At 40.7% G+C, this 23613-nt stretch overlaps 3 protein-coding genes across 7 annotated transcripts; 2 read left to right on the plus strand and 1 right to left on the minus strand.

Annotated features, from left to right (window-relative positions):
* Window positions 1-307: 307 nt before the first annotated feature.
* LOC139776037 (ral GTPase-activating protein subunit beta) lies at window positions 308-10273 on the minus strand. 5 transcript variants are annotated; one of them, XM_071712450.1, is made up of 24 exons: window positions 9969-10273; window positions 9350-9770; window positions 9242-9268; window positions 8916-9130; window positions 8665-8848; window positions 8313-8573; window positions 7915-8106; window positions 7520-7624; window positions 7318-7437; window positions 6979-7217; window positions 6669-6899; window positions 6381-6534; window positions 6030-6137; window positions 5251-5352; window positions 4810-4950; window positions 4662-4676; window positions 4411-4571; window positions 4150-4323; window positions 3534-3943; window positions 2867-3278; window positions 2429-2744; window positions 2014-2277; window positions 1669-1918; window positions 308-1543 (listed from the first exon to the last, which is right to left on the minus strand). In XM_071712450.1, exons 1-24 carry the CDS (start codon window positions 10002-10004, stop codon window positions 1423-1425), a joined length of 4659 nt encoding a protein of 1552 aa, XP_071568551.1. In that variant the 5' UTR covers window positions 10005-10273; the 3' UTR covers window positions 308-1422. The 5 variants fall into 5 exon arrangements, with proteins under 5 accessions (XP_071568551.1, XP_071568549.1, XP_071568554.1 ...); XM_071712448.1 differs by having other exon boundaries at window positions 7297-7437; XM_071712453.1 differs by lacking the exon at window positions 5251-5352 and having other exon boundaries at window positions 7297-7437.
* Window positions 10274-11166: 893 nt separating this feature from the next.
* Wapl (wings apart-like) lies at window positions 11167-19060 on the plus strand. The gene is made up of 11 exons (XM_071712424.1): window positions 11167-12153; window positions 13151-14922; window positions 15196-15444; window positions 15602-15850; window positions 15973-16197; window positions 16284-16506; window positions 16647-16862; window positions 16958-17137; window positions 17514-17602; window positions 17730-17831; window positions 17928-19060. The coding sequence occupies exons 1-11, from the start codon at window positions 11970-11972 to the stop codon at window positions 18075-18077; spliced, it is 3639 nt and encodes a 1212-aa protein (XP_071568525.1). The 5' UTR covers window positions 11167-11969; the 3' UTR covers window positions 18078-19060.
* Window positions 19061-19403: 343 nt separating this feature from the next.
* On the plus strand, window positions 19404-21893 carry LOC139776027 (nucleolus and neural progenitor protein). Its single transcript, XM_071712430.1, has 5 exons — window positions 19404-19598; window positions 19975-20404; window positions 20489-20662; window positions 20735-20916; window positions 21559-21893. The coding sequence occupies exons 1-5, from the start codon at window positions 19514-19516 to the stop codon at window positions 21696-21698; spliced, it is 1011 nt and encodes a 336-aa protein (XP_071568531.1). The 5' UTR covers window positions 19404-19513; the 3' UTR covers window positions 21699-21893.
* The last annotated feature ends 1720 nt before the right edge of the window (window positions 21894-23613 follow it).

Genomic DNA, 23613 nt, shown 5'->3' on the forward strand with positions numbered 1-23613 from the left:
GTATAATATTAATTAACAAAGTAGATAGTACGCGTATCCCTAATGTCCATTTTTACTCATATAGATTAACTTTAATCTCGGTTCAACTTACTTTTTATATTTCTCTAGTTCTAAAAATTAAAAAACAATAAAAGTACGTTAAATCAAGATTAAAGTTAATCTACATTGGTAAAAGTGGACATAAAAGAATCATTTGGTACATATATGTATGCAAGGTGAGATTTATGTATAAAATATAATCATAGTAAACTAATTGAATAAATTACATCTTTCCACTGTTTTATATTTATATTGAAATAGCTTTCAATTATATGCAATTAGATAATTTATTTTTTACAATGTTATCTACAATACTGATTTTACAAGTAGTAATATATGTACAAAGCCTTTTATGTGTAGTACACATATATTAAAAATCATATAACAAAAATATATTCTCCCGAAACATTCATCTACGGCATCATCTTTCTATTTTTTAATAGACTTCGTTCATCAGAAAATCATATAATCCGTCAATTGAATGCACTCGTAATACATTTTAATCATCTTTCTTATCATCCTTAGAATTAAGTTTCAGAATTGTGCGTAAAATAACCGGGAACTAGGATTATCAGAAAATTTTATATTGAAATTCTTGAAAATGCTTAATTCTTTCTCAGATTAAGAATAATCTTTGTACATATATACATAACGCATTGAGAGATAAAATCAATTTGTGAAAAGTCTACTGAGAACAATCAGAAAATGTAAATAATTTTTTCTCCGAATCATTATCATCTTTCTTTACTGTGGTCTCCCAAGTGTTTTTATTTTAAGGCTCCTAGGTATTCGCCGCCGTCAAAGTTTTCAGAATATTTTATAAGTGTGTTAAAAAGCGATCTGAAGTGTTTTTTTTTTTTTTCATCAAAATATCTTTTTGTCACGATCTAACATGACCGCGGCGAGATTTCAGGAACCTTAAACTTGTAAAGTGCGACACTTGATAACATTTTTCGTTATAACGTGAGAATTATTATTTTGTAATTGTTATCTTTTATATTTCGACACGTTATTATATAGCTCGTTTTTTATTTAAGGAATCTGAACAAAATATAGAAAAATGATGTTGGAAATAAAGAATTATTAATACAATGAGCATGTCTTTCGATAAGAAATAGATACAGATAGAAAATCACTCGCTCTGCTTTATTACGAATTTGTAACAATCGGAAAAAAAAGTTTACTTACATTTTCTGAAGTAAATGTTATCTTCTCTGTTATTTCAGAAGATAATAACTTTATCTTCACGATACTTAATATATGGCATAAAGTATAAGATCCATCTCCTTAAATTTTACAAAAATTACTTTGCAGCAAAGGAATTAGGCTACCGCTGTCCCGAAACTCAAGTTCATAGATGAGATTCTTGAAAATTCCTTTGACTTAATAAGTTTGAGTGCTGCTGAATAAAAGTGTCAATAACTCTGGGTCCGTTAAATTTCTTTTATATTTTTGTACCATCTCTTGAATTTTTAGACGTCTTCGGACGTGCGGTGGATGATAACTGAAACATGAATATATGCATTTATACGTTTTATCCAAAATAAAAGAATGCACATAACTTTTCAATGTAAACGTGATATAATTAACAGAATACAGAAGTATGATCTTCATTATTAATTTTATTACCTGTCGTTATCCAGCCTTCTTCTACGTCCCATATTAAGAGCCGTTTGTCTAACCAACGTTCCCAAGACTCTTCTCGATACCACCATACCGTCGATTAAGGGCGTCGCCAAATTGATTCTCGAAACCGGCCCCTGCAATCTGACCCGCATCAAACCATTAGCGAGGGCTTGAAGAAAGACAACGTGCACATCGGTAGCTTGCAGCGTCCTCGCTTGTTCCAGCCCGGTGTAGGTGGAAGGAAGCAGATCGCCTACAATCCAATAAGAGCATTTAATTTGATGCGAGAAAGAATTAATTAATCGCGAGTTTCGGGACGTTTTGCTTGTGGAAAAAGAGTGAACGTACCAATCGGGAACTGGATATGATCTTCCAGACTCTCCAACCACACAATCATGATTTTTGTATTAGTTTGAGACGGCAGAGCTTGCTTTGCCGACCTTCTAGGCCTGATGGGATCTGCACTCGAAGAATTCGTCGGACCTGCTCCCGGCAAGCTCGACGGCTGTTTCTCCAAATCGAGCGACATCGCTCGAGAAGTCTGCGTTGTATTTTGTGACGTTCCACTGCTGCGTGTGTCCGTACTTTCACTGATGCTCCGTTCAAACCAGGCTGTAACAAAAAAAACAATATAAACTGTGCTTCTGAGAAGTAAACCATATTCGTTATACATAATAATCTAAAGGTCTTCCGCAGATAATAGGAAAGCAAATAAGTTTCTAAAATCTGTATTTTAATTAGTATTCTCGCCTTTAAGATTTACCTTGTCCACTGGCACTGATATCGCTATTGTAACTGGTCTCCTCTAATGAATCCGTACTGGCGATGAGATACGACTGCGTAGGCACAACAAACGCGATTTCCGAACTCACATCCGCCCAATACAATACGTGAGTGTCACCGTTGTAAAGGGCGCCACCGTGATTGCTGTGAGCTGGCTGTGGCACGTTGACTTGCGCCGTTACTCTCCACGAAGTAGATACGTGGCCCGTCCAGCCCGCGTGACCTGACACGGAAACGGGCCAACCGAGAGAGCTTAAGAATTCCAAGAAATTTGGCGACACATTCTCCTCGTGCAGCTGTGAACGTAAGATGTGTAGCGTGAAGTTGTGCTTTCTTTTTTTTTTTAAGGAAAATTCACAACATAGAATAGATAAAAACGATAATATATATTACTATGATTGGAAAACCAATGTCTTACCACGTTTGACAATATTTCGGAGGCAGACTTTTGACCAGCTTTTACGTAAAAGATGTGAACGGTGTCGCACGTTCGCGGGCTGATATTGTCCAGAGTTTCCAAGTCCGTACAGAAACCAGGGATGGTCGGATCTAGAGCGATTAGCCCGCTACTTCTCGATTCCTCGTTCTCCTTAGGTTCCATATTTAAGAAACCGAAATGGCTCAGGAATAGACGAGCCGTTTGGAACTCGTGACAGACCTGGGGCGGTACGCATTCATCGGTTTTGTCTTCTGCATCCTTTACACTACCATTGTCATGCTTCGACTCGAGCGTTATCTGACGTTCTAAGAACTGCACGAGGATCTGATGTTCATCACGTACAGCATCGTTGTCACTCATAACTGCCTCGAGACTCGGTATCGATTCATCCCTGCCATGAAGATCACGCAATTAAATATCGTTTGGATTAGAATGTTGTAAAATGCGATTCCAAATTTCAGATATTCGAATCTCATTATGCAATTAACTCAAACAGCCGAGTATTTTGAATATCACGTCTAATCAGAATTGTATCATTTATATGTTGGAAATTTTACATCTAATTTACTTTAATTTATTTTAATTATATTCGAATACTTATAGCCCTAAGTTAAATATAAGATCTGTGCTGCAGGCGTTCACTTACACTTTACAGTGAGGAATGCGATCTACATTATCTGGGAAGAATCTCGGTTTATAATCCGTTCGTGGTGCGGCTTCAGCTAACGGCAGGGGTCGTCCGGGATTGCTGTTTATACTTCTGATGCTGGATCGATGACGCGGTAAATGACGGAGCTGCATCGTCCACGCGTGTCTGCCGAACGGTCCACGGATTAGGACCGTCACGGTCGGCTGAGGATCCTGATCGTTCCCCAGTGGTTCCTCCAACAGCGCTAACACAATCGCGCTCTCGGACACGAAGTAACGAAATCTCTCGACGGCCGCTTGTCGTGCCACGCGTCCACCGGTCCAGCTGTTGCAGTGCCGAAGCAAAGATACTTCGTCCAACAATGACGAAAGCGATTGTGCCCCGCAGGCGCTTGGGAAGTAACCGACCTATAGAGAGAAGTACAATTATAAATAAATTCGACGAAATTGAGAGGAGATAGCTTCTTCGATTAAAAATTCTTAAGAGCTGTTGAAAAAAAAATCTTAATATAAATCCCTAGAAATACCAAAAGATTCAAATTCTAGCATTAAATATCTTGGATTACCGCGCACTTGTGTGCCTTTTTTTATATGTTATACTGTGGCAAACAAACCTGTTCCAACAGAATAGTGAGAAGAACATCGGCAGCGTCTCTTACGCGCATAGAAGCAGGCTTTAGTTCTTTTTCGTCTTTCATTTTGATAGGTTCTCCCGGTTTTCCGACACTCTTGGTGCCGGACACTCCGAGCTCAACGACTTCCAATACTGTAGTCAAGCAGTCTTTGTCCTTCAACAGCAGAAAAAAAGGAATCAATGTATATATAGAATTTCAAGTAAGATTAATTTCGTAAATCATCCATAAAAAGTCGCCAACCTGTAACAATTGCGGATGAGCAGTTAGCCAGGTTGTCAGGCAAGTGAACGCCGCGACGATGGACGAATGGAGATCCTTAGAGTGCGCCGGAGGTGGACGCCAACACTGATACGAAATGTAGTCGCACAACCATTTTACCGCCCTCTTGCATTCCAGAGCATCTGCAATACATACACAGCGTTTCGACGCGCACTTTGTTCCAAGAGCGTTCAACGTTAGAGCTGACAATTTTTATCTGACAGATATCGAACCTGTGAGCTTCCTTGCTGCATGCAGAATTATTTGAAACAAGACAGGAGATAAGTATCTATATTTCTTGCATATGTAGGATATATATGTATATACGTATAACGAAATTTAAATCTTGCAGATACAATTAATCTGCATTGATCTTGCTACCTGTTTCGCGAATGCGTGTGCGTGCTAACCCCGATAGCATCTCGAGTGCTGCTAGAGAGATGTTCAAGTCAGTCTTCCATGACGAAATCAAACGGTGACACACCAAGTACGTTGCTCGTACAAAAAGAGCATGGGCGGAATCTGTAAGAATGTCCCTCTCATTTAGTCTCTAGGTCTATAAGAAATAATATCACATGTCTATGTTTTACACCAGTAAATATATACATATATAAATATTTATAAATATAACAAATGCTACGTATATATATATATATATATATATATATATATAGTGAGAGAGAAAGAGAGAAAGGAAAACTTTGAACATAACGATAAAAACATAAACGACAAGCAAAAATGAAATTCGCACTCTACGAATGTCTTCGAATGCGATTTTTCTAGCAAGATAGTGTAGCAAGATAAAACAGTATTTGTATTTACCAAACGCAATGCATTCCTCTTGAAGGGTTGCAATATCAGAGGCATCGCCAATTGATCGCTGATCACTGGATATACTTATTTGACTGGCCGAATCGCTGGTGACTATATTAAGCGATGATAAGACGGTACAATGGCGAAACGCACAACGGAACACAATTCGTAATATAACAATAAAAAAATTAACGTTTCATATATAAGCACGTGTAAAGCTGATACGATGAGAGGTGACATTAAGCATTGTAATTCGAATATTTTGCGCCCTCATACTGATTTACTCCCATTCATAAGCTATCGATAAATATTAATAAGAAGTCTCTGTATTAAATAAAGTAGCAGTATACTGGGACATTGCTATCTTATTGGCATCAGAGAAAAAACCCAGTCGTGATCATAGGCGTTATCCATAGGTCATAAAACAATTCTATCAAATTATAATAACGAGTTTTACTGTATCTCGTAAAATTAGTGAAATTAATTGTTAAATTATTGCTTTAGAGTTATTACTTTAAGAAGTACCTTTAAAGAATCGTTCTTTATCACATTACTTTTTACACTCTTCATGGGCAATCTAAAGAAGAATTGCCAATTATTTTCTTATATAATATAAAATAACAATAAAGCAATGTGTTTATACTGCTCTTCGTCATATGATACATAAAAAATAGTGCCTATGATCACAGGATCACTTATAAAATTTGAACAGACAAAAGTTACTAAGAAACTGAAAACAGTGCATTTATCCGAGTGCAAGCTAATATCATTTAGTATCAAGGACGAACCTGAAGATAATAAATTAGTTGCCGAGTCACTGGCTACCGTGTCGGGTTGCGTGACCTGTTCCACTTCTTCCGCTGCTGCAGAATCTTGTACGCTCAGTAACAAAGCCCCTGACAAGAATTATTTACACGTCAACATTTATTTTTATCTATATAATTTTCTACTTCTCAACGGGATGTTGATTTCTTTCTTTTAAGTTTTAGTTCCACGGAAAATTAACTTTGTCAAAGAAATAAGAATTTCATTGATCATCATCATAAATAGAGGATTCAATTGAAGATACACGGTGCAAGAGCGAAAGTTAAATCGCAAACAATCTCAATTTCAATAGCGGTACCCCTTTATTAACTTACCCAATAGCATGTGTGTATTCTGAGGATCGGTCTCCACTTGTAAAGCGTTTATGAGTAGATTCATGAGTCTCGGTTTTAATTGTACAAACGTTACGGGACTTTTCTCGGATAAATTCGTGCCTGGGAATATCGGAAGCTCCTTAATGGCGAGGTTCTGCAATGAAATATTCACGTACATACTTCTTCAATTACGTGATCGCGTCCGTGTTGAATATGACAATTTATTAAACATTAATAAATTTTAGTAAAGCAATTCAGGAAAGAAGAGGAAATTACATTTATGTTTACCTGAAAATGCAGAGGCAGCGTTAACATTGATATTAGCAGATGTATCGAGGCCCTTCGCAAGTCCGGCTTTGATACCATATTAGATTTCAGCTTCAGGTCTTTCTCCGGTAGGACCACCTCCAGAGCGGACAACACGGCCGGCACCAAGACTTGTATACCATTCAAATCGAGGCGAAACAGATCAGCCGAATTCAACAGAATACTCGCTAATGTTTCGCCACATTCGCGGGACTGAAAACAAATTAAATACACGCAGGTTACTTCTATCTCTTTCGAGGTCTATCCGAAAAATATGAGCTGCAACCGATACCTCGTCGACTTTGAGGCCGTGATACATCGCCTGGTAAAATCTGGCCAGGTACACGGGTAAGATCTCTTCGCCTGTTTTCTTGGCGCAGAAAATTCTACACAGCGCGCCCAATGCCTCCGCTCTGCCAGACTCGTAGCGGTCTATGCAAAGTGTCGGCGGTACGTCGCTCACGGTTTCCTGCAGAGAACTCGGCCCGTCCACAAGTACCGAAGACGGACGTTTTGAAGCGCCTGACGGTTCTGCTCACGAGACGATCATCACATATAAAATACAACCATGCGTAAGACATTCTTTTATCTCACATACAGCGATACTTACGCGGTAAGTTCTGCGACCAACCTTCGGTACCGATAAACGCGGCCTCGAACAACCATTCCCCGAAGAGATGCAGTATACTGTTACACTTGGGTCGTCCTGGAGCTAAAGGAGGTCTAATATCCTGGCCAAGCGAGGTCATAGCTGTAAATCACACACGTGTGATCAAAACGGAGATATCTCTGCTCTCTGCTATATAATTGTGAACTTAGAAAAATAATATTACATGCAGTACTCGAAGCGGATGACGGTCCGGAATTGGATATTAGCATCGGCGGTGTACTAGTTACACGGCTCGTCGTCAATCCGATTAACGACGCTTTCGGGATTCCTGCAAAATATTTACGCGTTTCTACAGGATGCTTTGTAACAGCGACGAATGAAGTGCCATGGAGTACAAGTTCACTAAAGACTAATAATTCACAATTGTTGTATATCTTATTAGAGCAAATTCTAATAATATAATATAAAGTATACAGAATATAGTATAAAAAGAAAACATTATGATACAAAATGAGTGCTATACAGTATTCGTGACTTTAGATTTTAGCGGAGAAGACAATTGACTGATCGAGCAACAGTATCGACGTATCAGCGAGAAAAAGTATTGCACTGAGATACCCTTAGTGACTGCGGAAGGAGTGACACTGAAACTTTTGGCAAGTCTGCGTTGTGTTGGGGGTGTGGGAGACGGCTGAGGCTGATCCCTACTGCTCGACCTGTCCCACCCGACACCCCCGCTGCCAGTGCCGCTATTTCCCGACGTGACGTTGGACACGCAACACTCCTCCCAGCAGCATGCCTGTGAAACTCCTAAAACATTTGCGACAATGTGCAACCGCCACCAGGTAACAAGCGAACAAGCCGACAGGTGTGCGAGTGTCATAGGTAGAAACGAATTTCAGGAAATGTACATTCGACACCGCCTAGCCTCTGGGTATAATTTACAAGTTACAGCACAGCCTTCGAGGGTAGATCACGAATTTAACGTTCCGATCGGATCAACAGCCTGGACTTACCCAGAAAGGCATCGACCTGACCCGCTATGCCTTTTATAGCTTTCAGAAATATCTGCGGCAAACTTTGCAGACACGGATGCTGGCACGGATCTATGACGTTAGGGCTGGCGATAGCGTACTGCAGAAATGCTTGCGTTTGCGAGACGACGGCGGGTCTGCACAGGTCCACGGGATCGCCGATGGTACGCAACAGCCTGTACCATGCCTGCGCCACCGCCTCGTCCGACATAGTAGGTGATACCAGTTGCGTGTCTTCCTCGCCTATTAATATAGAGTTTTGCTTATCATAGTACAGCACGCTACAATGCGCGAGCTCTGTTAAACGAGCGTGCAGTCTATCAGAGACACATACTTATTTTCAATTCGGGAAACATCGGCCCATACATAATATGCAACAGCCTCGCCGTAAGAGCGAGGCACACGCGATTCCACTGTTCCACCAGAGCCAATCTGTGACGCCATCGCAAGCAGGACTCTCGTAACGTTCGCCACAATGGAGGTGAAGGGAAACTGCGTTCGCAGGCGACCAGCCAGACCTGAAAAAAAATATTGTTCTTTAAGTTTACAAATGTCCATGTCGTTAATTGACCAGTATTCCCGTACCTCTAGCAATACGCCGAGCACCCTCTCGCACAATTGTTCTCCCGCATCCTCTCTCGTTGCCGGTGGTGCTAACAGCGCGTCGTTAATACCGATGAGAAATAATAACAGACTCTCCCAAGTTTCTCTCTCTAGAGTCGCTGGGCCTCTCGCGATTTGCTGCAAAGTCCTGAGTACTCGATGACACAGGACAGCTTGCCGATTTATCGTATCTGTACCTAGAAATATTTTTCGAAGGGTAACCTATCTCACAGATATCAATATTGATACAAGAAACGCACATTTTGCTAATGTGTATTCGCAGAAAAGTCATACATATCATGGATTACCTAGATCCTGATACAGAAAAGGCCAGACTTTGGGAAAGAAAATGAAATTTTATCAAAGAAATCGGACAGCAACTTTGGACAGGTAAAGAAAACCGAGTCTTGTCTCACCTTCCCCTTTTCTCGGCACGAACAGATTGTAAAAATGACTTATGATCTTCCTGGCGTAGAAGTTCGGGTCGTCCACGATCGGTCTGGGCACAGAGATCTTCGGCGTTGAGTACAGAGCGGAGAGCCACTCGCAGTATATGTTCACGCAATCCCTGACGGTGTCGTGCTCGGCCAGCGGCAGCGACAGGCCGAAGCATATCACCTCCATGCACCATTGAACTTCCCTGTCGGTGGAGAGCGGACTAGGTTCTCCCGCCTGGGTGATACCGAGATTTGCGGCGAGTTGGCGGACTATGGACAGCGCGACCTCCTTCCCTGCGCCAGGGGGGAACTTCTCCAGTACGCTCTGGCTTTCCTCCGAGCCTTGTTGGATCAGAGTGCTCAGCGAGGCCCATTCTGAATACATCCCTCCTTGGGAATCCTGAAAACATACAAAAACATTAGGTTCCTCCCATTTTTGATAACTTTAGAACTTGCTTTAGAAGAATCAGAGGCACCAAATACAAGATAATTGAGATCAAGCACACAAGTGCGACTACAAATAAATGTAAATCGGGACGTACGTTCCCATGATTAAAAATGGGCGCGACTAAGTGCAAAATTTGTCAGATATAAGCACCTTGAGATTAACTCTGTTGAATACGCCTAAATTCATAGATTATTACACGCCTATACGCCCTATATATATTCAAGAAGCAGCTTTGGACGAGGTTGAACACTGGAGTTGAGTGATCGTTATTAACATTCGCGGTCCAAGGTAGAATTAGGACTTCGTGCGGTCCATCTCGCGGCTGACGTGCTTCGTCGGGTCGCCGATCAGTCTCTCTGACATCCCGCACGTTTGACAGCTGACTCTGACAGTGACCAGTGACCACCAGTGACTTCGACAGTCAACACGTATTGCACATATGTATACAACTGTTCCTTGTAGCTGCACTACGTTGTACCTTCTGCACTTAAAATGAGACAGCTACATAATCAGACGTTGAAAAAAGATAGAGGGAAAATGAGGAAGAGATGAGAAAAGTTCGGCTGCAAAGAGCGAGTGAACCTGTTTGGAGTGCAGAAAGGAAATCCTCACCTTTTCGTTCATAAACGAATTCCTTTCATAACGAACGATTTCAAGAATAGGTACCTTGATTTATTAACGCAGTCAATAAGGATTTAACCAAAAGACAAATTTTATTCATATTTCAGTATTCTTAACAATCTATTTCAATCAATAGGCCTGGGGCTCGATTCTTGAATTTATTTAATTCTTTTTAGCTGAACTTCCTGCACGGTTCATCTTTAATTCTTTTTTTCTCGCAGGCCAGTGGAAGTCATAAAGAATTCTGTCAACTTCCAAGAATTTGTAATTACATAACATTTTTGAAAATCTTAATTTCATTTTTTTAAATTTAGATTAGGAGTAAGATTTAAGTATATGAGTTATTAAAAAGAGAAAAGCAAAAGAGAAGGTGATAAAATAAATAATTCTTCATAGCTTTTTCAAAAACTTCACAATTTTATTTTTCTTATTTCATTTACATTAAGAGTAAGATTGTAATTAAATATTTAAAAAAAAGCGTTTTGTCGAATTTGAGGAGAATAATAATCGACTGATTGGTCGATTTCTCACGAGTTACGACTGACAACGCTACGACCAATAGAACCGGCCTCGTCGGACACCGGAGTCACCGGACGCAGGTGGACGCAGTGTGAACCTTCCATAAGGATGGCCGGAGACGGAGCGTCATCTGCTGATGAAGACGGCAAGACCGGCAAGAGACATCGTGTGACTCCGCGCACTGTGTATGTGACTGTACGTGACAACTCCATTCCTTTTCCCTTCTCCTCCCGCGCATATACATATATATGTATGTATACACGCACACCTCCTCTTGTACGTGCATCTAAATCCCGAAACGAAAAACATCGGCAGATGGCTCGAGATCTATGTTGATGATTGATAATCCCCACGAGTCTGAGAAATTGATGGTAGCCGAGCGGCGGAAAAGAAGCGGAGTAGCGACGGCGAGACGACGGCGGAGGCGTCAGCAGTAAGTGCCGAGGGAGTACCGCGAACGACGTGCGGCTCGGCGCCCGACCGGGATCGCTCCGATCGTTAATCGAATTTCGTCTTTCGTTTCGTCGGCTCGGCGTCGCGCGCGAGCAAGCGACCGAGCGAACAAGAGAGAGAGAGAGAGAGAGAGAGAGCGAGCGAGTGAGAGCGAGCGAGCGAGCGCGCGAGAAGGCCCCGTTCGTCCCCCGTGCGCGTCGGAGTGGCTCGGAATATGGCGTTTGTTTCGGTGCACGTTATCGCACCGCCGCGGGACACCGCCGCCCGCCGCAGCTGAATCCTCGGGGCCCCGGATCTCTGCGCGAGGGGGGTAGGCAGTGATATCGCGCTCTCGCGCCCCCCCCCCCCCCTGTCGATGCCCCCCCGTAGGAGGCACTCGCGGGGCACCCTCGTCGTGAACGAGCGAACGCGCGGCGCGCGCGTGCAGCAGCAGCAGCAGCAGCAGCAGCCTGAGCAGCCCGCCTTCGTCACCGACGAGGCACGAGGAAATTAGATTGCGTCATTATCCGCCGTATCGTACCCTGCGATGCCGAAGAGGAACCACGAGACGAGCGCACAATGACGTCCCGCAGTTACACCAAGTCCTACAGCCGCAAGGTCAGCAGTGTAACGCCCGGCAGCATCCAGTTCGACAAGCTCTTCCGCGAGAACAGCAACCGGCCGTCCGCCGCCAAGTCCGCGGGCACCGTCGGCAAATGGGGCATCACGTCCTTCACGTCCATCAGGAGCACGAACATCAACGGTACGCAAACCTTACCGCTGTTTACGTCGCGATGTAGCGGCGCAGCTACGACGGCCGCGACAGCGCTTTCCTGGCGGATCAAGCCTGTTATCGCGGAGGGAAATATCGCGTGCACGGCGTACACAACAGCTTTGTAAACAATTAGATTCTGGCTCTGTACGCTGACCATGCAACTGTCAAATTTTTTTACTATTGAAATATTTGGAGATGAATCTGCCATGTTTACAATTGAAAGAGAGGAAAATTTGTAAATTTATATAATTATACGCGACATTTTTGTATCTGGAAAGAATGATGGCATTGAGCTACTAATGCGTAACCTTGATCATAACATGAGCGTAACAGATTTATAACTCCATTTCTACCAAGATGCAATTCAACTTTAATTCTCGGTTCAACTTTCTTTTTATCTTGTTCCAAGAATTAGAAAAAGACAAAAAGTAATTTAAACCAAGATTAAAATTAATCTGCACTGGTGGAAATGGACGTTAGTGTTTTTCCTATATTTGTAAATCCTATAAATTAATCTGTATCGTAAAGGTATGACTAGGCATAATTTATTTCTGTAACGTAAAAATGATACAAATTGACAGAATTTATTTTTAGAAGCTGGCACAATCGATTGTTGATCTTACGCCAATGATATAATTTCAACGTTAAATGGCAATGATACCAAATGGCTCCATTCAGCGGAGTTTAATTTAGAAACTTGAAAATTTAATAGAATGATTTCACAATTACAATATTATATATAAAGTATAAGATTTTTGTACTTTATACCACATTGTTTATGCACAAATGCATATTTTATTTTGTCATATTAATACATAAACGCTTTTCCTTAATCAAAATTTTTCTCTATTCAGAAGAACTCTGATTTAAATTAATACTGTTAGAATTATTTAACAAACCGTTTTCGGTTGTCATTAACGACGGGAAAATGTGTGATATAATATTTCGAGTTGAGTTCAGCATTGCAGAATTGTTTCGCTTTCAGGGAGGAGAGATGATATACATACTTTCGGCGCGAAGAGAGTGAAACTCGATTATGGAAACCAGAATCGCGTGAATCCCGGAAAGGATCCGTTCTCCTTCGAGACCGATCCGGACAACAAGTCGGACGCGTCCCCGGCGGTTGTCAAGCCGAAGAAATTCTTCAAGAGCCGAAATGTCCCGCCTGTGGTGGAAGAATCTCGCCAGGATGTGGCAATTTACAGACAAGTACCTGATTCGCAATACGGGAGAGCCCGTGCTCCGAAGCAACCCCCGCAGCAGCAGCAGCAACAGCAGCAGCAGCAGCCAGCGCAGAAGCAGCAGCAGCAGCAGCAACAGCAGGCTGTAACGAAAACTCCAATTAAGAAAGTAGTAGAAAGTTTAGATAGCACCGGTACGCCCGATACCTCCAATCGGGAGGAGAGCAAACCGCCGATCGTCCTGAGAATATGCAAGGGTACGGCGCGATTGGTTTGCGGGGACGTGCACCAGGACGCTCAGGAGTCGCCCGAGACCGACACCTACAGGATCTCCACTCCCCTCGCTAGTCCCTCGAAGGTGGACATCGAACGTAAGACGTTCAATACGGAGACGACGCTCAAGTCCGATCATAGATCCCTGCGTGCGCATCAACCCGTCGTCTCCACCGTGTCGATCCCGTTGGAGAATTCGGACATGCGTAGGACCACGCGTAGTCGCGCCAAGAATCTGCACCTGGACACGACGGCGACGACCACCGTCGTGGCGCCGCCGTCGACGACACCGGTCACCCCCAACTCGCACGGCTCCGGCCTCTCGCTGACGCTGAGGAAATCGGTGACGGACTCCAATAACACCCTTATCTCCCATTACGACATCGTTAAGACTGACTGCAGCTCAACGTATTCCTCCAAACCGACGATCGAGCCGTTGATCGGACGCGATCAGCCACTGCCAACCACGACTCAAGAGCTGATCGATATACTGTCGAGCGATTCTGACGCGAGACCACCACCACCGCCATCGCCGCCAGCACCATCGCCACCGTCGCCGCAAGTAGCACCACCGGTAGCCTTGGCCGCCGGTACCGACGACAATGACAATGACAATGACAATACGGAGAACGCGGAAGAGGCAACGCCGGAGAGCGTCGCGAACCAAATTGAACAACATTGCTCCATAGATATCCCGACCAATGAAGCTGCGGTCGAGCCGGTCGTGGTCGCGCAGCAAGCCGAGGCTGAGCCGGAGGCAGAGCCTGATCTCGAATCGGAGCCGGAGCTACCTACACGCGGACCGATCGAGACCGTCGCCACGGTCGAGATCGCGGCCAAGACCTTGGTGGATCAGGATTGGTTTTCAGGTAGTGACGACAGTGAGGGTGCCAGTGGGAACGCCGAGACTGAGATCGCGCTGCACGTGACGAGCACGATCTCGGAGTCGCAGATTTCCGACCCGCCGTCGACGAGCGTCTCGTCGACCAAGCCCGCCGCCAAGAAAGGCAGTATCTTCAAGAGCCGTTCGACCGGCGCGACGAACGGGAACAAGAGACGGGCGTTGTACAAGCACAAGTGGTGCGACAGCGACAAGGAGTCCACCGCTGCGGATACGCCTAACACCGGCAACAGCACGCCTACCACCGCGTCCGGTTCCAGCAACGCCGGACCGGTGGCGTACGAGGAAGAGTTCGAGCCCTCGCAGTTGACGAGAGTCGTGACTTATCCCGCGGCCGATGCGGATTTCGAGGACGAGGCCGACATGGTCACGAGCGTTCGTTGCGGCAAAAAAGTTAAAGGGGTGAGTACCCTACGAACAATACAGTCATTATATCTTGGAATATTGATTGTTTCTTCGGAGGATCCATTATAATACAGGGATTTTATTGATAAAAGATTTTCATAAAGTCTTCTTGTTTTAAATTACAATTAGTGAGCAGGATTATTTCCCGTCTCCAGTTATATAAGACATCGAATTATACATGTAAAAAAAATGCATTGTAATCATACCTTGTATAGGTGATTTATTTCGACTCGACGCATATATTTATTTAGCTTTTACCTTGCCTTGCAGTTCTATACTGTAGTAAAGAATGTAAAGAAAGCTCATCAGATACAAGAAAGTGGAGAATTCCAGGAGTTTAATGACGATGTGGAATATATCTTGGACACTTTGAGAGAGAATAATCCGAATGCTACTCGTTGCCTTTCAGCCATACGATTAGCAAGTAAATGTATGGCTCCTGCATTTCGTATGCACGTGCGTGCTCATGGAACTGTTGCCAAGTTTTTTAAAGCTCTTCATGATGCAACTAAAGATCAGGTATAGACGCTCTCTCGCACACGACACAAAGTTCTATTCATTTCCACGTATCCGTATCCACATTACATGTTGTATAAATGATTTTCTTGTTCATTTGATTTTCTAACATACAATATAATAATTGCATTATTGTTGACATTATTGTTACTATTTGCAGAGTCTTGGTCTATGCACAGCTACAGTAATGTTTGTATTAAGTCAAGATCGTCTGGCTATGGATCTTGATCGCGATTGTTTGGAATTGATGTTAAGTCTATTAGAATCTGATGCCAGCCATAAGGATGCTCTTGACGATTGTGGTCTCAGTCATGCTGAATTACTGAAGAACAAAGAAAAAGTGCGTCAGTTGTGCGCTGATATACAAGCTCAAGGACACGCTAAGCATCTAAATCTAGATAATATCACCGTAAGCAATTTTTTAATATCAGCATTCTGTATTCATTTATATTTATTCTTGTACATACGTACGCGATTTACGTACCTTCGTTTCTATTTTCGAATAATTCGGAAATACGGCGCTTTTAACAGGTTGGTCAGCTCGCTATGGAGACACTCTTGAGTCTTACGTCAAAGCGCGCTGGAGAATGGTTCAAAGAAGAATTACGAGAATTAGGTGGCTTGGAGCATATTGTAAAGACAATTCGAGAATGCCACCGTCATATTAACAGCCAGAATGTTTTAAGCTCTGGCTGGACAGATCCTTTATTAGACAAATTACGTAAAGTTGACAGATGTTTACGCGTCTTAGAAAATGTAAGTGCTTTTTTTTCCCCCCCGATATTACGTTCGCCGTATTACAAAGAAGACTGACTAACGAGGAGAAATGACGTTCTTTTTAGGTAACTCATATGAACGAAGAGAATCAGGTGTATTTATTAAAGTACGGAGAAGGATTATTAGTAAGCACGTTAGCTAGTTTATATCATCTATGTGGACAAGAGATTCCCGTTCATCCAACAACAGATCCAAGCGATAAAAGTTCTACCGGTGCTGTTGTTAGAGAATGTCTTTTTGCAATTATTAAAGTTCTCATCAATCTGACCCATCGGTTTAACGGACAATGTAAGATTTTTTCTCGATATTACCAATTTTTGCAATTATTAGTGAAAAATTAAGTAGGTGTCTACGATTTTTCTACTCATTCATTGATTATATTGTGTTTTCATTATTAATTTAGCCTAATAACGTATTTTTTTACGCAGCCTTTGGTAGCAAATCAGTTGGCGCACAAGTTGGCGTTTTGGACTGTAGCTTGTTTCTTTTATTACGCGTGCCTGAATCACTCCCGGAAGAAAAGCGGTTTGACATGATGATGTTGGCATTAATCCTATTGATAAATTTGGTGGAGCAGTGTGACGATAACAAGCAACTTCTCATTGACTCGAAGGCACCTCCGTCGTCAGAAAATATTTTTGATGGTAGGTATTTCTTGATTTGATTGACACTATTTCAATTTTATCGCACGTGGATCGTAAAAATACAAAACCGTTGTTTTCTATCTAAATAATTTCAGCGGAGGAAAACGGCGTGGCGTCGTTGATCGATTTGTTTTACAAACAAGAGGAACTTGCGCGTGCCGAGGAACAGAAAACGGACGCGATCCTGGACGGAAAGAAAGATTCTGAACAAACGGAAACGGTATCGACCACTACTAAATCTCAGGAAGAATTTATCGAAGAGACCGTTACAAAATGTTCGTATTACGTTTACTTCCGCGCATGCATATATATCTACCTTTATATATTTCCAATATTGCTCAAAGTTTGTTATATATTAATAATAATGCATAATACGCGCATTTTAAACAAGTCAGCATTTAACAATATATATTTTGACAAAATTGTAAAAAAAATGTATTTATCGCTCTATATATCTCATTTATTAAATACAATTTCTAAAAAAAATAAATTCTTATATACATCTAACATCAAAAACAATCGACAAAGATTTTTAGAAGTCTTATTAAAGGGAAAAAAAGTCCAATATGCTCATGTTTTCTCCGAGATATAATCTATATGTTTTATTAGAACGTCCAGATGCATTTGTGATTTATGATTGTTATTTCACAGTATTACAGAAAGCTGGACGACATATGGAGCATACGTTGATCGGATCATACGTAGTACTGTTACTTGGATACTTAATAATGGATAACAAGGTAAAGATTAAACGCGATATAAGTGAAAAGTACGATTAATCCCTGTGTTACACATCTCATCCATTGATACATTAAGGAATAAGCACGGGCCTTTTTTTTCCTAGTAAATTTTCTTTCTGTTGTCCAGGAGTACGAGTCGCTGGTACGAAGTAGACTACCGGACAAGAACTTCGCCACTATGGTATCTGTACTTCAAAAGTTCTTCAACTTCATGAATCTGACGGCATCGGTAATTATCCCGTTGTAAAATATCCCGCATTACGTCCCGTTTTATCCCGGGAAAATGCGTTGCAACTTTTATTCACGCGCATGTTTCGTTTCACAGAACGAAGTGAGTAGTTGCGGAATCGCCGCTACCGAGAAGGTAATCAAGTTCCTAAAGATGTCTGATGCCAGAATCGAGGAGGAGAAGAATGAGTTACCATTGCCAGCGTTAGAGGACACCAACACGATGCTTGACTTAACTTCATCTTGATCGATATGTTATGCACACACCTGACAGCATTTCTTTCATCTGGCGTACACGAAGAGCCAAAGTTGTATTTTTTTTTGTCCGACGAAAAAGAAATTCTTTTTATTACAATGTGGATGGACTTGTTTCATATTCATATATTTTGATACATATTTATTCACTTACGTAATTTATTGTTGTAGGTTTTCATTATTATTATTATTGATCCGATTTATTTCCTTATTTGCAATGTGGAAAGCTAGCTTGTATTCTAGTTTTTAAGTCTAAAATATAGGATAGCTTTGAATTATGTATAGGGACACATCTTGTAATTATAATTGCAGGGCACTTATCGCAATTGTATCGTTTACTGACTGCACGATATCACTAATAATTCGAATTAACGAAGCAGCCACCTTCTTTTAAAACTTTGAGAGACTGCCAAGAAGAATTGAATGACACGATGAGCTTCTTGCCAGCCTATACCTGATTTACTTTCTGTATACGAGATCCGAGAGCTTAACGTTGTACAATCGATTTTTAAAATGATGAAAAGTGTCTAATACGTTTTAAAACCTGTTAAGTGATCGACTAGCATTAGTCACATTGTACGTTGTGACCGGCTGAAATTCAACATAGCATTTTATTTTCCCTTCTTTCTTTTTTCTTTAAATGTGTGTAAGGTTCTTTTAATATTAAAATTATATTATGACATAAGCCTTGTAAATGTAAATTTATAAATTATAATTGTATCTTATATCCGCAGTTTCGAATTATTGGATATCCCATTTAGCGTTGAATACAAACGTAAGACGGATTACACACGGTTGACGCCAGGCGAAGAGTATGAGAGATATTCACGCATTCTATACAATAAAATTTTTAAGGGACTAAAGGGAGCAGGACACGCACGTAATACGTTGTTACATTTGTAGTAAAATCGTCTCGTTTATGCGGGGCGCATATATGAAGAATCTATGTAGAATAAAATACCTTTTTTAAATATACGTTTTAAATATGTTATGATTATATTTGTCCCGTTTACGTAGGATCAATTGCAACAAAACGTGGTCTTGTTAATTTCTGATTGTTTTTTTTTATATGCTTGTTACAAATCTTTCTTTTTTTAAAACCGCGAAGATATAGCATCAATATTGCAAAATTCTGCAATTGTACGATGTTCTCTCTTTTTCTTCCCCCTCCCTCTAATTCCCCAGAGAATATTATTACCCCTTTTTCTTCGCCCTCTCTCTTTCCCGCTCTCGCTCATCTTCGAGAACCTTCTAATTATTCGAGAACGTCGCACATGCGCAAACGAGAGAGAGAGAGAGAGCCGAGAGAGCGTCCATCACTTTCGTCGCCTTCATTCCCCCCGCGACCCGCGACGGTGCACGACAGTGTCGCGGCGTCGTTTTGCACCACGTGATTCTGTATATATAAAACACAATTATACCGTGAAAATGAACGCAATTTGGAATCGGTCTATTTTGGAGCGGCCGCCATACGCAACGTGGCAGATCGGGCCGCTAGACGCCAAGAAGAAGGGTACAATTGTCTTCCTTTATTTCTGCGTACGCGCGTGCACGTGGCGCGGCACGTGGTCCTCGCGCGTTCCCTGCCAAGCGTGTTTTACTAAGATTATTTTGCAATAAGGACAATGATATACAAATTTTCATTGTTCAATTAATTATGATACAATAAATAAAAATATCCATTTTGTTACCACCTTTTCGTAAAAAAAAAACGAGTAGAAAATATTAAAGAGCACGATAGGAACAAGAGACAGAAAAATGCAAGGAGTATATTCGCGAATCAATATATTTGTCGCTTGGAACTGTGCTCTCTAATGCGGCTTGCGAAAGCTAACGATATAATTACGTTAAAGTACATTTGTGGGTGACTGGTTAATTTTCGCTTTTAGGCGTGGACGTAACTCGATTCGAGGCCGCACTGACCACGGCTGTCCACGATCTGGAATCGACGAGCGATCTGCATGTGAACGCCGCGGTCCTGAGCCGCTTGATTTATCGGATGAAGAGCAAATTTCGTAATGACAAAGGCCTGAAGTACATGATCAAGTTGAACAGGGCGTTGCTCAACTATTACAACATGTCTCTGATGAAGGAGTACGCGACTTTGCGATCCGACCTCCAAACGGACGACGGGCGGTACGTTTTGCCGAGCAGACAAGTTCTGGAGTACGTGCTCGTGAGAACGCAAGGCTTCGGAAAGCTCATGGCCAGAACGGAAGAGATCTCGAGGCACGCCTCGCACTTCTTGAGGGCCAGAATCAAATTGGGCCACGCGTGGAGCGTTGCCCTGGTCGCTTATGCTACCACAAGCAGAATTTGGTATTGTCTTTGTAAATAATTCGTTTGTAAGCTCATATCATTCTTTTTTTTCATTCGGACAGTAATATATACATTTCTTTGCAGGTTCCACGTGAGGAGTGTGATCAAGAAATGTTGCAAATGGTACGACGAGCTGTATCGATGTGCGGAACAGTTTCAGTATGTCGGTGCAAAACCCTGGCTTCCGACAGATCAGAGCTTACCGCGCAACTTAAAATCATGGCTCTGTTTAGACTGGCTAGATACAGATACGACGAGGTATGTTTATAATTGCTTAATACTTTAATTCGCAATATAGAACAAATTGTTGAGCGTTTTATGATACTTTAGCAAACGTAAGTCACAAACCTGGCAGAGGATATTTGGAGAACCTCCGATCGAATGTAACGATACTGAAACAACTTTTGTCATACCCGATGAAGAAACTGGTGGCTCAAGACTGACAGAAGTCGACGTTGCTTCGACAAATAATGTATTGGAAGATAAACCGGTATCGAATAATGATGTTGGAGGTATGTACCGATTAGAGCGGTTATAAGTATCCTTATTGTATATACATATATATACAACGTAAAAACTAAACAAGATTTGAGGAAGTAAATTAATTTTTATCAAGTTTAGATTTAATTATCTCACCATTTTTAACAAAAGAAAAACGTTACGTCTTTCGGCGAGAAAGAAATATTTTATTTACAGCACACAGATCAAATATACCTGATAAAAATAATCGCTATTATTATAATCGCTTATAAAAGTACACATAGAATAACAGATAGTAACGTAGAAACCATTTTGTTACATATAAAATACATATATTGTTGTAATTTTACGTGTAAATAGTAATGAACTAATACTTGTTATAAAGTATCATATAATTTGTAATTTTTTTTAAATTTTTCTAGAGTTGAAGTTTTGACAAGTTATTTATTTCATTCCGTAGCGTTATTATTGTACCAAAGCATGACTATGTTAAAGCAACTTAATTTGATATCTCAAGTCTTTATTTTTTTCTGTCATTACATAAATAATTAAATATTTAAATCTAAACTTGATAAAAATTAAAAGCAGTATATTATAGCTAATATACAGACGAATAGGCAAAAATAAATTTTTTCCTATGAATTAATATATACCACTTAATTTCTATCTTGTAGAAGTGATAGATCGAGAGGCTTTTGAGAGAAGCCTTCCATCAAATGATAGGTCCATAACGATAAAACGTAAACACACGTATACTAACGAGAGGGGCCTAAAGGAACCAAAAAGGAAAAGAAAAAAAAAGAATAGAAAATAATATACCAAGAAGGTAAATCTCTAATCATGTGATTACAGTAGCAATATTAATTAAACAATATTAATTTAGTAATGTGCAAGTCAAAGCAATAGATTCAGTACACTTGTATACTTGTGTAATACTTGTATGATATAAAACTGCCAAGCTGTACATAATTGTAAATAAAGTAATTTAATTATGTGCAAATCAAAGAAATTTGTGCAATAGTATTCAGTTTTAACATAATTTGCATAACGTGAGGCCATCCTACTGTGCGTGATGTGTATATCAGATTATAATATAATTATATATGTATATTTAAACTGTTAATAAGTTGTATATGTTTAAACAATATGATATACAGCTTGACAAAAAGAAAATGTAAAAATCCAAAGGACTATAATTTATATAATTTTTCAATGAAGACATTTTTCATTTTATACGTGCGTGTCATGGGTACATATCACTTAATTTCTTAACTGACGCCAACTAATCGAGAATGCGCTCTTGGGTATAAAATCGGACGAAAGAGACTTTTGTACTGCACAAAGAATCATATCCGAGTGTCTGCTGCTGGGTAATACCTTTAATTTTAGTTACGAGCATCGACAAGTCGACAAGCGTGTTATCGAAGGGGAGAGATAGCAGGAGAAATTAAAGGCGACATGTAACTTTAGTCGAACGGTGTGCGTGGATTAAATAACATTGAGCAGTAACTGGCTTATATCGTGGGATTTTCCATAATTGTGTGAACGGTGCGATGATTAAGCGTCGTAGGCCGGGTAAAGGTGGACCGCGTATCTCCGCGGTCTCATCCAGAATTTCAGGCCGAAGTAGTCGGAATGTCTCTTCCGCATGTTGTTGAAGCAGCAGGCGCGGAACTGCCGGGTACCGCATATGTCGGCGCATTCTCGTCCGCACTGGTCGCAGGGAACGGTCTCACCGATACTCCATAGCGCGCACACTGCGACAAAACAGGTAAAATTATTGAAAGATGAAAATCGTCATAAATTAACAGTTACGCGCCATTGCTTTCTCTATATTTAAAATAAATCTTATATGATGTAGCACACACATATCGTCAATGCATTATTAAGTATGATGATTTTTCTATGTTCTTTTCTTTCATTATTATTCTTTTATTGTTTTATAAACTGACATGCTCTTCTAAAAACAATCATATTGCAGCTATTTCTGAATTTTTCCAATATAAAAAAAGCCAAACGCTATAATGTAGATGATCAATAATTAGAAACACAATTTTTATCGCACGTCGGATGGACAAGGGAGAAAGTTGTAAAGCGCGAAAAGAAGTTTAATATAAATGCAAGTATGCTACAACGCGATGCATTTATGGATGTGACGAGGAGGCCGTCGATATCCGGTAATGAATGTCAATCAAGTAATTACAACTTATCGTATTATGCAGGCCAATGCATATCTTTACGGAACTTCCTTAACTTTCGGAATTTTTATTCTGGACTGTCAATATCACCTGATCATTTTAGCGAACAATTTCTTAATTTAATAACTCCGTATCATAAAAATACATTGATATATTGACGCGTTAAAAATTTTTAATATAAAATGAATTTCATTGTTATCTTTTATTATCTTTCTAGAAAACTTAAGTATATTTAGAAAAGTATATGAGTCATATATCAGTACTTTTGCACAATTAAAAATTGAAATAACTAAATAAAATTAAGTATTTTTATGAATATCATTTAATATGCCGAGGATAAGCTTCAAAATTGTAACTTACTTAATCTTTAATTTATTTCAACACGCGACACAGGTCACATAGTTTAATTTAAATTTAACTGTTCAGAATTATTGCTTTCTAACATAATACTGAAATATTAATAAGAGCATATTTTACGTTTCACTTTTTTAACGTTTGTCAATTTGTTTCTCTGACGATGTATAAAGTAAT

This window comes from Temnothorax nylanderi, unplaced genomic scaffold, assembly GCF_030848795.1.
Source record: "Temnothorax nylanderi isolate EJ_2023f unplaced genomic scaffold, tnyl_v1.0 TNYL_tig0110_pilon, whole genome shotgun sequence".
NCBI lineage: Eukaryota > Metazoa > Arthropoda > Insecta > Hymenoptera > Formicidae > Temnothorax > Temnothorax nylanderi.

Coding starts and splice junctions, on each gene's coding strand:
- Wapl (XM_071712424.1), top strand. CDS start 11,970: ATGACGTCCCGCAGTTACACCAAGTCCTACAGCCGCAAGGTCAGCAGT. Junction 16,507..16,646: donor CCATCGGTTTAACGGACAAT/GTAAGATTTTTT, acceptor TTTTTTACGCAG/CCTTTGGTAGCAAATCAGTT. Junction 17,138..17,513: donor CGAAGAGACCGTTACAAAAT/GTTCGTATTACG, acceptor GTTATTTCACAG/TATTACAGAAAGCTGGACGA.
- LOC139776027 (XM_071712430.1), top strand. CDS start 19,514: ATGAACGCAATTTGGAATCGGTCTATTTTGGAGCGGCCGCCATACGCA. Junction 19,599..19,974: donor GCTAGACGCCAAGAAGAAGG/GTACAATTGTCT, acceptor TTTCGCTTTTAG/GCGTGGACGTAACTCGATTC. Junction 20,663..20,734: donor CTAGATACAGATACGACGAG/GTATGTTTATAA, acceptor ATGATACTTTAG/CAAACGTAAGTCACAAACCT.
- LOC139776037 (XM_071712448.1), bottom strand. CDS start 10,004: ATGAATTTAGGCGTATTCAACAGAGTTAATCTCAAG. Junction 6,900..6,978: donor ACGGCCTCAAAGTCGACGAG/GTATCGGTTGCA, acceptor ATTTGTTTTCAG/TCCCGCGAATGTGGCGAAAC. Junction 1,544..1,668: donor AGAAGGCTGGATAACGACAG/GTAATAAAATTA, acceptor TTCATGTTTCAG/TTATCATCCACCGCACGTCC.